General features: G+C 45.2%; 1 protein-coding gene across 1 annotated transcript in view; it reads left to right on the top strand.

Moving 5' to 3' along the window:
* Positions 1-15,450, top strand: part of ZFHX3 (zinc finger homeobox 3) — a 201,392-nt gene that overhangs the window by 94,895 nt on the left and 91,047 nt on the right. Inside the window, exons 5-6 of the mRNA XM_006860200.1 lie at positions 8,080-8,112; positions 13,757-13,781. Of these exons, the coding sequence (XP_006860262.1) occupies positions 8,080-8,112; positions 13,757-13,781 (58 nt within the window). The remainder of the gene's footprint in view (positions 1-8,079; positions 8,113-13,756; positions 13,782-15,450) is intronic.

The following is a 15,450-nucleotide window of genomic DNA, read 5'->3' as shown; positions in this document are numbered from 1 at the left end:
CTCAGTACTGTATATACATACTGTTGACTTGAATATGTGAGGTTCTTCAGAAAATTTGTGGGGGTATTCCTTTCTTTTTAATTCCATTTTTGCCTTGATCTTTGTGAAGCCCCCTCATATTTCCTCTCGGTTGTCTTACTTTGTTGGGACCATGTTTCCTTCCATCACACCTGCACAAGGAGCCAGAGAAATCCCGGCATCGCTGAGGCATGCTGGGTTGTGCCTCTCGCTGGCTGCTATGGGCTGTTGGCTTCTTCTCAGCTCACCAGAGACGCCTGGAAGCCCTCATAGGTGTGTATGATATAGGATCTGCTTCCCTGTTTGCTTATTAAAAAGGCATTTCTGGCTCCGGCTGAAACTGAAGTTAATTTCACTCAATCAGGGCCTGGAGAGGCGAGAAGACAAGAGGCCCCTTGTGTTGTATATGCTATTAGCCTTCTCCCCCTGTTTTCTCTCTGACCCTTTTTCTCACGGTTTTCTCTTTCATGTAGACAGATTCCTACATTTTGTATATACAAGGACAAGTCAAAAAGTTTTGCTATGAGAGTCCCGGTTTTCTCCATGTGTTTGAGATCTGTAGATGACAGCATACAAGCTCTCTCAGTAATATACTTGTCTTAGTCTCATTAAGGTGCCTTCAACCAAAGGTGTCGAAGACTGGCTTCCCAGAGGGTCTTCTGACTCAGCTCAACTCAAGGCAGGGAGGTCAGTTCAGAAGGTAGTGGTCATGGTGGTGGTGTGCCATGGAGTCTGCTTTGACTCACAGCAACCCTATACAGGGTTTTCTAGGCTGTAAATATTTACGGGAGCAAAAAGCCTCATCTTTCTTCCGCGGAACAGCTGGTAGTTTTGAACTGCTGACCTTGAAGTTCGCAGCCCGATTCATAACCACTGTGCTACCAGAGAAGGTACTGGCAACTATTTTTGGCAACTCCAGAGGGATCATTTTGATGGACTTTCTTGAAGGGCACAGGATGATCTTGGGGACTTATAAGAGATTTTTAAGGAAATAGAAAATTGCATTGGTGACTAAAAGGCCAGGAAAGTTGTGCCAAGGACTTTTTTCTCGTCACAACAATGCATCTGCTCATTCTTGGAGGGTAGGAAAAACTGTCCTGTGAGAATTTAGTTGGAAAGTCTTACCCCATCACCCTACAGCCCTGATATTGCCACCTCAGTTTGTTTCTCAAACTCAACATTTCAAAGGAGCAAACTTAACTCCCCTGAGGGTGCCCAAACTGTCATTTTGACGTGATGTAAACTGAAGAGTGCAGCATTCTTCGGGGAAGGGTTGTTGTTGTTAAGTGCTGTCGAGTTGATTCCGAGTGGATTCCAACCCATAGATAGTGACCCTGTCTAGGGTTTTCAAGGAGCAGCTGGTGAATGTGAAGCGCTAACCTTGTAGTTCAAACAGCTGTGTAGTGTGACGCATTAACCCATAGCACCACACCAGGGGAAGGGTTGTGAAGTGCCGTCGAGTCGGTTCCGAACCATAGCGATCCTGTACAGGGTTTCCGAGGGTGTAAATCTTTACGGGAGTAGAAAGCCTCATCTTTCTCCTGCGGAGCGGCTGGTAGTTTCAAACTGCTGACCTTAAGGTTCGCAGCCCAAGTCGTAACCACTACGCTACCAGGGGAAGGGTTAAAGAGAAGGAAATATACCACCTTCAGAAGGGTGTAGACCTAGAAGGAGGAATTGTTGAGAAATAATAGTTTCATATTTTGATATTTTTGTTTAATAAAGAGTCCTATGATTTTGTAGCAAAACTTATCAACATAGCCTCATATTAAGTAAATGTAATGATTCTTCACAGAAGCCCTACAAGAACTGTGTTGGGGAATATAGCTGATGTCTTCTCTCACCACTTGGCACGGATACACTCAGTACTGTTGTTGTTGTTGTTGTTAAGTGCTGTTGAGTCAGTCCCAACTCATAACCCTGTATAAGGTTTCCGAGGCGTGGCTGGTGAACTTGAACCACCAACCTTGCAATTGAAGCCGACATGGCAGTCCAGCACATTAACCCGCAGCACCATGCTCATTACTACACAGATTAATATACCTGCTCAGGTTTTTCAAGGTTATTCTGACCATGACTGAGCTGAGGGTATATTTTGCTTGCATCAGAACACTGTATCCTTCTTTACTGACATCTTGGGTGCTCTGGATTGTGATTTCCTGGGACTCGGAGGCCACTTTGTAGGGGATGATATGGTGTTAATGGCAGCCTTAATGCACTGGCGTATGGATCGTTTTTGGAGACCCAAGTTTCAGGGAGAGGTTCTGGTTTACTCATACAACTTAAAGTGAATGTGAAAAAGTAGTCTTCACCTTTCGCATTTGGTTTTGTTTTTATTTTTAAAATTGGCATAAGGCTGTCCTTTGAATATGAACTACATCTCTCTTCTTTCTGTAAATAGCTAAATTACGTGCAGTTTCATTATAATTTTTCTCACAGCACTGAAATCTGTTGTGACCACTTCTGTAACTCTGAAGCATTTTTTTGGCAAATCCAATGCGCTTTGTTTTCTCCTTTGTACCACACATTTTGTTGACAGGGCATTGAGGCAGCCATGTTCTTGTTGCTATTATTGTTGAGTGCCATCAAGTCGGTTCCGACTCTTAGTGACCTGGTGTAGGATTTCTGAAGAGCAGCTGATGAGCTTGAACCACAGACCTTGAGGCTCAAACCTTTCTTGCAGCCTAGCACATTAAACCACAGGGCTATACCGGGTCTCTTGAGGCAGGCGTATGGATTAGCTATTTCTCACTAGAGAAGCTCAGTGTAAAAATGCACCAAAACAAGTTGGAGGGGGGCTGACATTTTAATGCATATTAGGGTGGGAGGGATGGAGAAAATACAACTCTCTCGGTTTTAAGCTCATTCCCTGATGAAGGGCTATTTGGACAAGGATTGTAAATTTCATCTGGCATTTTAGAAAGATGCTTTACAATGCAAAGATAAAGAGAGATCATTATGTATCAACATGAAGAGAATATGATATTGTTACATAAAAATGCTGTTTACAGAATAGCATACAACTTGATTCTGGTTTTTTTTTTTTTAAAAAAATCAGAATCTTAAAAGAATCATTCTGAGCACAGTTCGTGATTTGTGTTTCTGGGGTCTATTTATCTACAACCTAATAGTGTCGTACACATGCAGGTGCTCAAATATTGGTAGCACTTGTTGGCAACTTTGCTAACAGTGTTCCGAGAGGTACGCCTGGATAGGCCTTTTGTTCACAGAGGCCTGTTTGTTGGTATGTAAGGCACACATAGATAGGTATGTGTTATGCAGCTACCAGGAAAGGACAGGAGGTGCTTGGGTTGTGCATGGTCTTGTTTTTCTGTTGGAACCGAGTCCTGATTTGCTTTAATTAGTCCTCTAACAATCTACAAAGGTCAGTGCCAATTGCCTGCTCATTTACATTTGTAATTATGATGGCTTCTGATTACATATTCCTTGTCTTAGTCCTTCGTCTAAGTACATGCTAGCGTGTCCTCCCCTCCCCCTCTCCCACATTATTCACACACTCACACATACTCACACACACTCACCTCCATCTATGTGAAAGCAAAAGATCTGACCCCTCCTACAAGAAACGTTTGTGGGGAGGACCCCACCCACAGTGGGCCTTGAGCCTCTGTGAGGGCAAACCAACGATTGCTTCTAAGTTGGGCATCTAACAAAGCCAGAGTCTGGGAAATTGTGTCAATACCAGGCAAGAAATCTGAGAGCCATTATGTAGAAGCCTTCTAGAACTGGGTAATCACAGGCAATTAAACTTTTCTGCTTTGCTCTGCAAATCTATGTTAATGACCTGGCCTGTTGCAGGGTGGACAGGACTGCTTGGCTACCATCAGGCTCTCACTGGCGGTCTGGAATGGATGGTCCCTCTGGGGAGGATGTGACATCGCCAGATGGGTCACTTGAGCTGTCTGTGTGGCTTGTAACCTCCCCCTGAACTCTGTCTCTCTGTCTGCTCCGGGGAAGCCGGGTCTGCATCTGGACATGGGACTCTGAGAGACGACTACGTTGTACTGATTCCTGCTCCGTCAGCGTTTCCCATTAGACGTCTGCCACTCACTAGATGCTTTAGTTTTATGTGCTAATCAGAGTTAACCTGGTTCTTGGTTTGATTTTGTTTGTGTTATTTCAGCACAGAAAGCATCTGGGCGGGGCAAGGCACCCGCTAGACATTGCCCTGCAGGTGTTAGCCATGTCTCCATGCCACCCACACCAGTGGGCGCCTCCTACCACAAAGTCTAGTGCTGCCCCTCTCAAGGGAGGGATGGTATTAAGTGGACAGCAATGAAAAGGAGAAGTTACCTGCTGATGGGTCCTAGTGGTCACGGGAATGAGAAGACGCATGGTGTGTGCCCTGAGAGTGAGCATGGGGGGACAGGTCCCATTTACAGATGTGAGTAGGCCGGCAGACCACCCCAGTTGGTGAATCAGAGACCACAAACCCCTGAGGGGAATCCTGGAATGGGATTCCTCACTAAAAGCAGCTGTTGAACCATTTCTCCTCCAAAGGTCCCAAGTTACTTATGAAAGAAACACCCCAAAAGCTACACATTTGACTTATAAGCAAATACTGGCACCAAGCACGTAGTTGCTGTGGTTGGGTTGGGGGTTGGAGATTCTGGACCTGGATTTTATTTGAGGGGAGGGGCCCTGTGGCAGGAAGTAGCGGTCATCATTGTCCTTCCGTGAGATGTGCAGTCCCTCCTCCAGCCTCGTCCCTGACCTTGGTCGGGGGCGGGAGGAAAATAGGGCATGCCTCACTTCGCTTACAGAAATAGCTCAAAGGCTTCTCCTCAGACTCAGAGATGTTAAGGAACCCCTTCAAACTGTGACCCAATTATGAGGATTACAGTCCCAAATGACTTTGCTAACTTTTAGTAGCAGAGCAAAGTTTTGTGACCTCCCAAATTTGCCGAAGATCTGCCCACACATCCCTGGTACCTGGGTTCCCGGGTCACCACAACTCTCTGTCTGCCTGTCCAGTACAGTAGCCACACGCCACTGTTTTAAGTTTCAGTATATTAAAATCAAATAAAAATGTAAAATTCAGTTTCGCCCACCTACTTGCCACATTTCCAGTGCTCAGTACTTGCATGTGGTTTTTGGCTACCACAGCGATTAGTAAAACAGTTCCAGCATTCATCAGCACTGAAAGTTCTTTTGAACAATGTATCCATTTCCTAGAACTGCTGTAATGGAGACCAGGCGCTGCATGGCTTTAAACAACAGGTATGCAGTCTCTCTCTCAGTGTTCCGGAGAATGAAATACAAATCAAGGTGTCGGTAGCAAGGGCTCCTTCTAGAGCCATCTGCCCCATGCCCTTCTCTCTTAGCTTCTGGAGGTTTCTGGAAAGCATTGGAGTTCTTTGGGCTTGTAGATGCTCCACTCCACTCTTGTCTATTTCACATGACCTTCTTCCCTCAGTTCTTATCTCTCCTTACCCTTCTGATAAGTACACTAGGCTTAGGACCTACCAGTATAACTTCATCTTATTTTAACTAATCCTGGTGTGGCGCTGCAGCATAATGCACTGGACCGCAAGGTCAGTTTGAGCTGCAACGTTGGCAGTTTAAATCCACCAGCTGCTCCTGGGGAACCCCTATACAGGGTCGCTGACAGTCAGCTCCAACTTTACGGCATTTCACAGAAACAACAATGTATCTGTAAAGACCTTATTTCCAAATGTGATGACATTCTGAGGTTCTGGGTGGGCCTGGATTTGGGGGGACACTGTGCCACCCACTAGACAGCGTTGGTGTAGGTCCTCAGTGGGATCTCTAGATGTCTTGGTCGCCCAGTGTAGCTGCCTCTTCCGTTTGCATTTTTAAAGAAGTATGTCGGTCAGCAGCCACAGGTTTTCTTCTGGCCTGGAAGAGTTGTGTTTTTTTTGTTGTTTTTTGTTTTTTGGTGTTTCCAGCTCTCTCCTTCCTTTTCTCAAATCTTCTTAGAATGGGAGAAACATGTTTTCAAATAGGCATTTAATTTTGGTTTTGCTACTTGATCCTTATTCCATTAACAACTGAAATGTCTTTGTAACGATGTATTTTTCCGAGGGGACATTAAAAGGATTTTTCATAGCTTTATGTCACAAGTCTGTCTGAAGACCCTTTGTGTGTATGTTAGTAGGAAGGAAGTGCTTCTTGCTTATAAAAGGTTCCTGGCCTCTGTTCTCTTTAGAATTTGAACACAGTGGACAGTCTCACATACGTGGTCATCTTGGGATTGAGCTGTACGTTGTTTACACCCAATATTTACTCCAAACTTTTCATTCTTTTGTAGTCAAAGAAGCTTGGGTGCATTTTTGTTTCGCTGTTCTCGTCATTTGAAATGTCTGGATTTAGAACAAGCTTTTCCTTATAGACTTTCTGACATTGGAGGCCAGATTCTTACTTGTTTTTCCATAGCTATTTTGGGTCTGGAAGTAGAGTATTCCTTCTCTTGGGTGTGGGGTCAAGGGGCGGGGGTGGAGAGGCCTATATGTACCCTTCTGGAAGTGAGCCCCTTAGGATTGTCTGCTCTTCACATGTTCCTCACTGTAGACCTTTGAATGTGAAGACACAGAATTGGCTTCTTGGAAGAGGATTCCTCAAGAAGCCTGAAACACTCAGAGATCTTTGCTAGGACAGGCAGAAGGTCAGAACACTTTGTTGGCTGAGCCCATGTCATGGGTGATTTTTCAACTGGCATATAGCACCTGCTCAAAGCTCCCTTCTGGTGAACCACAATGGTGTAGCCAGCCCCAAGGAAACTAGGGACACATTTTTACATGTGCCATTTGACAGCGTCAATAAGATTTGCCCTTGATGAGGCTGCTCCAATAGGCTGCAGTATATTAGGTTCCTGGGGAAAGGGAGAGGGGCTGATAGTAATAGTGACTCACTCCTGCCTCCTGGTGCTTTTAAGAACTAAGCAAAACTCATTGGATTTTTCATGGTGTTTGAGAGGCCCCCAGAGCCTTAGCATACTCTGAGACCTGTTCAGGTGTGGAATTCTATATGGTGTGAAGTGGTTGGGCTTTCATCCAAAGGGTTTCCAGTTGCTGGAAGTACCTGTAGGACTTGTTTTTCCTCAGAGTTACCTCACTCTGTCACGTACTCCAGGTTTGATATTATACAAAGGTTCCAGTGTGTATGTTTTTACCCTTCATTACCTTTTTTCAGGGCCTGTCCCATGCATGGCGCTAATGCAGGTATGCCCTGTTTCCCAAACTTGGCCCCTCCCAGATGCAAGCCTGGGGTGCTGGCATCGAGGCCGGTCACCAGAATGACCTTTGTTTGCGGCAGGAGCACAAAGCAAGGGCACTGTTACCTCTTCATCGTTAAACAGACAGCTCACTAGTACCCACCATTCCAGGACCGTCTGAGCTCCATCACCCCCTGCATGGCTTCTTCTTGTTAGGTGCTGTTGAGTCCATTTCAACTCATGTCAAGCTTTCATAGGGTTTCTGTGCAGCATCTGGTGGGTCTGCACTGCCAACCTTTGAGTAAGTCAGTCCAGTGTTTATCCTGCAGCATGGCTGACGTACTGGGCGGAGCTGATAGACAGCATTCCCTTTGCTGTAGTCGGTTCTCAGGGACAGCACTGCCCTAGACCCCAGCAGAGCTGGGACTCCCAGCAGGCCTAGTTCTCTTCCCACTGCTTGCTGCCAGCTTGCTGTGGACTGACACGCGCCTGCAAGGGTCAAGTACTGCTTTGCCCCTGGCATGGGATACTCTGTGAACCAAGGCTGCTGCTCTCCAGTGGGTTCCACCTCATAGCAGCCTACAGGACACTGTGGAAAGTCACCTTAGCTTTTAGTCTTTATGGAAGCAGCTCTTTCTGCTACCGAATGATCAGCGGCTGAGTATACTTAGTCCATTGCTTTATTCTTAAGCCTAGAAATGGAAACATCTTGAGACCAGGGCTACAAACAGGACCAGGAGTTTTCTGTGACTCTCCCTCTATCAGAGTATAAACGTCATTGAGAATTGGGTATGGCTTACATGGTCTTTTTAACATGCAAAACCCTTTTGCAATTTCCTGTGTGAGTCAATTCCAAAGTTGTATAGGAACCTCTACGGAGTGGTGAGGGTGAGTCTGATGTGGGCAGCTTGGTTGGTTCCTTGCCCATCAGCAGCACTGAGACCTTGTGAGGAGTTCTTGTGAAGAGAACAGGGCTTCACTATCTACTTTGCAAACTTGTATACTCCTGGGCATTTTTATGGGATTTTTAGTAGATGTTAATTGGAACTTGTCTTGATGGGTCTTTTTATCAATAATATCCACAAAGGCTGCATAGGCAGTAAAAATAGGAAATGTTCTAACCAAGGGCCCTTTTTTATTATCCTGATTCTGCGTATGGTACATATGCAGGTAAGGAAACGTGCCACGTCTGCATTCTTCACATGTCCAGTTTGGTGACATTATCTAAAGAAAGGGGGAAAGAGAAGGGGCTCAGACACTAATGAAGACTTGGGAAATGAAGGGGCACAGAGAAGCAAGCTGTGATAAGAAAACAGTCCAATATACCCACTCCTCACTTACGAACACGGTAGATTCCAAAGTCTAGGTTATTAGGTGAAATGGAGAATTACCACGTCAGATCACACAATGGCAGCAGATCAGACTACATCATTAAAACTTGCCAAATTAGATCCCTAATTACATCATTGCATAACTCCCACACTCCTGAGAACCATGGTCCAGCCAAGTTGATACCTAAGAGAGCCGGTGGGATTGGAGCAGATGAGGAAGGTATTTTATATGATGTGTTTCTTCTGTACTGGTCTCTCCAGGGAGCTGACAGTGGAGCTGAACTGGAAACACTTGGTCCCTGCAGAGGGTCCAGCCAGTGGAGATACTTTTGGTGTTTGGAGAAACGGAAAAGTGGGCAGATGGTTGGCAAGAAGTCCTAGGAGATGTGACCCAAGGAGGTATAGCCTGGAACCTGGGCAGGGTGTTCAAAAGCCTTGGCTTTTACTCCTCATCCAGATGAGAAGGCATTGGAGCAGTCTGAGCCCAGGAGGCGGGCAGTGTGACTTACACCGTAGATTACTTTGGAGATTTGGCTTGTTCATGTTCTGTGGGTCACATGTGAATTGTTCACCCATGCAACCCCAAGATACAGGATGCTCTAGGACAAGTGGGAAGGCCAGGGAGTGTACACCGTGTGCCATCTCTAGTAACCTTGCTCATGGGGCCAATTTCAAGGAGAAGAAGGCTCTCGGTGACCCCAGACTAGGAAGAATCCACTCCCGTATTTGTCTGGGATCAGCACAGCTCTGTGGTGTTCTCTGCTTTAGCCCAGGGGCATCAGTTTTTTCAAACAAAATAATCCCTCCCTGATGACTCACTGCCTAAGTGTGAAGCACAGGAAAGACTTTTGTCCTTTGACTTTAGAATGCTTTGTCTCAGCTATGACATAAACACCAAATACAAAGAAAGAATGAGCAGCTAGCTCTAGCCAGGGTTAATGTTATGAATACGGAAGCCAGTGTAAATGCCCTAGGACGATCGTTCACGTTCCACAGAATGTCTTGGTATATGTATGGTCGCAATGTTTATTCCCAGGACAAGACTCTCATTTCACTTTTTGATACCATTATCCTAAATGATTACAGTGCCCTAATAACCCATAGGTCACCATCCCATCCCCAAATGGCTAATGTCCCACCGCTGGCTTCGGAGCTTCAGTGGCCTCACCAGGCAGGTGTGATGTGGTTCTGTGTCGTGTTGTCTTCTCTGTGTACAAGCACCAAGGCCCAGGCCGAGGCAAGGAGCTCCCTAGGACACAGAGACCAGCGGGACTGAGGCTCATTTCCAGCAGGACTGCAGACTGGGTTTCTTGGGGCTTTATAAATTTAAAATTTTTTTTTTTTTTTTTAGTCCACTTTTATTTTTGGTGGAAGATGGTATGAGGAACAGGGCTGCTGAAAGCTGGTATTATGCAGCTAACTGGGGAAGAATGGTTCTCTTTGAATATTATTCTGGGGCTGCTCCACCACCCCCCCACACCCCCCCATACACACACTCCAGAGTCCTTGTCCCTTCTGGATGGTTAGGCTTATGTTGAAAGACCCCTGGTGGGAATGATGTTAGTATGTCTGTTGTGAAGTGCCGTCGAGTCAGTTCCGACCCATAGCGACCCTGCATAGGGTTTCCGAGGAGCAGCTGGTGAGCTTGAACCCCCAACCTTGTAGTTCAAACGGCTTTGCAGTTGGTCACATTAACCAACAACACCACATCAGGACTCCTGAGAGGAAGTCAAAATGGAGAGCTGCAAAATCATGAAACCTTCATTAAACAAAGTATCAAAATGTGACTCTCTTGTTTCTCAACAATCTCCATCTACTGCCACACACTTCTCTAACTTCTCCTGGTCTGGTAGCTTTGAATCAGAACTGACTAACAGCACTTACAGACAACAAGACAACAACAACCTCTCCTGAAGAATTCTGTACTCTTCAATTTACATCATGTCACTGTGGCCATTTTGGAATCCTTGAGGGACTAAAATTAATTTCCTTTTCAATGTTCTGTGAGTTTAGGAACAAAAGAGGTCTCAGGGGGCAAGGTTTCCCCCCACAAAATTCTTATAGGGCAACCCTCACTATCTTGAAGAATGACCAGGTACATTGTTGTGATTTCTCGGTACAACTTTCCTGCAGTTTTCCATTCTCCTAAAACTTCTTCCTGTTTAGCCCCCATGATCATCCTGTGTCCTTTGAGGAAGGACATCCTGTGTCCTTTGAGGAAGGACATCCTGTGTCCTTTGAGGAAATCTTTACCCTTTGTTATTATGGTTGGTAAGTTCTGTGGAGTCAGTTCTAACTCATAGCTATCTTGTATAGGGTTTCTGAGGAGTGACTGATGAGTTTGAACCAATGACCTCATGGTTGGTAGTAGTCCAGTGCTTATCCTACAGTACCACACCAGTAAGAAAATTGTTGTTGTTAAGTGCTGTGGAGTTGGCTTCAATTCATAGCGACTTTGTATGGGGTTTCCAAAACTGTAGAAAAACGTCATCTTTTTCTTATAGTAAGAAAATAGATACCCACAGAAATAACTTAACTATCAAGATTACCCTTTGAAGTACCCAAAACAGTTGTCATAACCTTATAAACTGACTTCTTCTTTGACTTGAACTGGCCCAGTAGATCCCCTCAGAATCCACTGTTTTGATGGAACCTTTTTTTGAAGGAATCCTAATGAAACTCTGTGTATCGCTGAGAGAACTTGTCTGCAACCCTCCACTCATGACACAGATAAGTTTCATCATGTTTGGAATAAGCCTGAGAATGTGTGGACTGGGCCTCTCGTAGCAATACCGTTTGACTGACTCTCATACCTGTGGCTCCTTGGAATGAAGACATTGGTCACACTTGGCTGCCTTGTATGAGGACAAATTTGATTTCTTTTAGAAATCTGAGCACTGGCAACCCATTCTGTTCTCTGGGGGGAGGTAATTGGAGGGCGGCAGCAAGCTGTGTGGTTCCCATTTGTTTCCTCCTGGATTCGACCAACCAGCAGAAAAGAGATGATCTCTAAAGGATATGAAAGGTTTAATCATTTTAATTTTGTTTTTATTAAAGTTTGTCATAACTTTTCTCTCCCAATGTGTCTGGGTAGAACAAAAAGGGAGGTAGGAGAGATAATATAAATAGAGCATTTGGTTAATAAAAGTTGTTCAATAGGCAGTCCCTCTTGGGAAGGAAGTGGTTGGATGGTTGGGTACAAGCACGCCAACCAAAGGCGAACGTGGTGACAACTCATAGCTCCCTGACTGTATCCAGGAGACACGCATGTGAGGGGGCCCATGGTTTTCATTAAACCCAAGGAGAGGAAACCACAGTGTTGACATGCTCCACCTTGGTTCTCAAGCGAGACTGGATCCCTAAGTCAGTGCCAGCTTAGAACTGGCAGACAGTAGAGGTAGTTTCTTTTCAGTTGTTGAGGTCGTTTGTGTGTGTGTGTTTGTTATGAAAGAACAACACTGCAGTAAAAATAGTCAGGTTTTGGATTAAAAAAAAACAAACAAACTCCCCTGTTACTTACAATAAAACTGTGAGCAACTTTGTTGTTGCTGTTACGGGCCATCGAGTTGGTTCTGACCCATAATGACCCTGTATAGGGTTTCCAAGGTTGTAGATCTTTGAGGGAGCAGAAAGGCTCATCTTTCTCATGCGGGGAGTGGCTGGTGGGTTTGAACTGTCAGTCTTTTGGTTCGCAGCCCATTACTAACCAGACCCTAGAATAAGCAGAATTTTTGGCTCTGTTACCTTTGTTATTTACCTGCCTTCAGGCCAACCTTCATCCACAGCAACGTCAAGCACAATGGGACAGGCGGTTGCATAGCTTTGGTCAGCCCTGTAATTGGACAATTTAATGGCCCATTGAGTTGTTACGGGTGATTTTCAGAAACAGATCACCTGGTATTTCTTGTTAGTCCCTCTTAGTGCAAAAGCTCTGCTGAAACCTGCTGAACATGGTAGCATCACACAAGCCTCTGCTGACAGGTGAAGGCTGGACCTAAAGCCAGAAATCTGCCCACGACTCCCACGTGCAAGGCGAGAATTCACTCAATCGTCAAGGCACCCCTCAATTTCCTTTTAGGACATAAAGAAACCTTTTTATCAAAGTTGGTTTAGTTGTCAGAATAGCCTTGAAGAAATCACTAGTTTGATACAGTCTTCCCTCACTTCTGTTTTTAATAAAGAGGGCTGACGTTTTGGCATTTCGGCCTCCAGATGCAGTTGGATGTTGCATCACGTGATTTTTTATGAAATTTAGAATAAATTGTGATGAGATTATTCTAGGGTAATAACAAAGGGTTACATAGCCAACAATTCTGCTTATTCTAGGGTCTTTCTTAGCAATGGCCTGCGAACCAGAGGATTGTTCTGCTTTATAAAGGATGAGCAGTCTTTAGGTGTTTTTCATCTCGTTAACGCCGACTTAAGCTGGGGTACAGTGAACCCCGGAAGATACCACTGTGTCTGTTTCCAGCTGCCTCGGACTCCTAGTACTTTGTATGTAGCTTTTATAGGTGGAAAGGTGCTCATCCGAGGAGCAGCTTCATCTTGGATTCTTTCAGTCAAGTAGAGACTGTACGAGGCTTTGACTCCACAACTTGTGTAAGTGGCCTTGTCCCAGGGACCACTTGGACAGGCACAGACTCCATGAGGTTTCCTTCTGGTCCGGGAGTTCCCCCCGCCCCATGGCTTCCATGAGGTTCCATCCAGTATGGGGACCCCTAGCTTCCATGAGGAGCTGAATTGGCTCAGAGAAAGGACCCAGATCCCAGTGCCACCTTAGGTTGGAGACAGAGCTGGCTGCCTTCCAGGAGGAAGAGTATGCCAAGCAGCCAGACGGCTCGCCATTGTGGAGTTCTTTTATGTGGGTGATGCAAGCCGCTGAGGGGCAGCTTTCGTGGTCACTCTTGGTTGGAGTTGAATACACAGTGAAAATGAACAAATTCAGGCCCGTGTCATTCTGTGTGGGCTTCTTAACGGGAGCCTGTGGTCTACAGGATAGGCAGCCCTTGTGAGAGGAGGAGCACGCCACAGCTCCTGGTCCAGAACTCTCTCATTGGGTGGGCAGAAGGACCACAGCAGTTCTGGTTGCGTGAGATCTTAGTCTCACGTTTTTGAAGCTTAGTACAGGGTTGCTATGAGTCGGAACCGACTCCATGGCACATAACAACAACAACAAGACTATGAAAGGCCCCCTGGTGGTGCAGTGGTTCAGTGCTCCGCTGGGCCCCAGGAGCTTGGTGGTTTGAAACCACCCAGCAGTTCTGTGTGAGGAAAGAGCTGGAGATCAGCTTCAGTAAAGGTTCCATTCAGCAAATGCTGTGAGTCAAAAATGAGCTTAGCAGCGCCCAACAACGACAACATAGACGCCATGATAGTAGATGCTGAGGAAAACGAAAAAACGAATTATTTTGTTTCACAGCATTTAGCTGTGTGGCAAACCTCCCCCCACCCCCAGTATCTCAAGTGAATTGTTAAGTGCTGTCGAGTTGGTTCCAGCCCATAGTGACCCTGCACAAGGTTTCCAAGGAGTGGCTGGTGAAGTTGAACTGCCAACCTTGAGGTTCATATGACATTACAGTCCAGAGCATTAACCCACAGCGCCACACCAGGAATTATGGGTTACATTTTTCTTCATGTAAACAGGTAGGCCCTAGTGAATGAGCAGTGGCTAGATTTCCTTTCATCTCTCCGCATTAACAAATGCTGCTGTTTCCTGATCCCAAGAAGGCTGCCAATCTGTGCAGGTTTCAGGTGGAGACAGGGAAGTAGAAGCCCATCCTCTGACTCAGTCCACCCTCCTTACAAACCTTTGCCCAGACCTCCACTCACTTACTGCCTCTTACAGGTCACACTGGCTTGAATGTGGTCACCTGACTATCCCTGTACCCAGCAGAGGGTGTAAGGACTTTGTTAAAATTGGGCACGTTGCTGCCCTGAGAAAAATGAATGTTCTATTAGTAAGGATGAAGGGAAGGAAGTTCTTGGGGAGGCAATTAGGAGTCTCTACCACACATCTTTTAAAAGATAAGGAGGGGATTAAGTAAAGTGTGTTATGATTATGTGATGGAAATCTTGGTAGCTATAAAGAATAATGATCTTGATTAATATTTAAGGGTATGAAAAAAAGCTCATAGACTGGGGGGAAAGTATGGTAAAACCATGTGTAATTGTCTTCGTTTCCTTTGAAATATATGTAAACATATTGAAATGCTATTGATGGTCCTTACCAGGTGACAGTAATTATGGGTGACTGTTATTTTTCTTTAGATCTTTCTGGATTTTCAAGGCTTTCAACAATTGGCACTTACTGCTTTTATAATCAGGGAAAAATTGGCAAACTTAAGTATAAGGCATAGAGAACCTGGTAATTACCGACACATATATGAGATATCCTTGCTGGAAGGAAATAAAGTGAGTAATAAAGGGGAAATCTTGAAGCGTGTAGAGATAATGGAGTGATAACTAGTCGCCGTAGCACTGTAGGACTCAACAGGAACAGATCCCATCATACTAATAAGGTAAAATGAAATAATGTGCACAAATCCCCATTGAAATGGAAAGTAGTACTCTACAAATGCAGACACTATTCTAAGGGGCTCTAAATGTACTTCAGAAATGTTCACCATTCTCTCCAGCATGCCTTTAGGGTTATTCAGTAGCAGTGGAAGCATTGGGCATGTTAAGCTTTGCCTTTCTCTTCCCTGTTAACAGCTGTTTACCCTCTTAGTTGTAAATACTTGTTTCTGTGAGGGAATCTGTAAGTACCGGAAGTGATGTCTGCCTGTGATCTTTTTGGAGGGATGTGTGATTTATACACATAGAAAAGATTCACAGGGTTCAAAGTAATTTGGTCAGTATCAGATAATGTTCCACTTTCAGTCTTATCCCATTATCCTGTCAGTACCA

This window comes from Chrysochloris asiatica, unplaced genomic scaffold (genome assembly GCF_000296735.1).
Source record: "Chrysochloris asiatica unplaced genomic scaffold, ChrAsi1.0 scaffold00037, whole genome shotgun sequence".
NCBI lineage: Eukaryota > Metazoa > Chordata > Mammalia > Afrosoricida > Chrysochloridae > Chrysochloris > Chrysochloris asiatica.
Note: the sequence above shows the minus strand (reverse complement) of the source record. Positions and strands in the feature narration are given on the sequence as shown.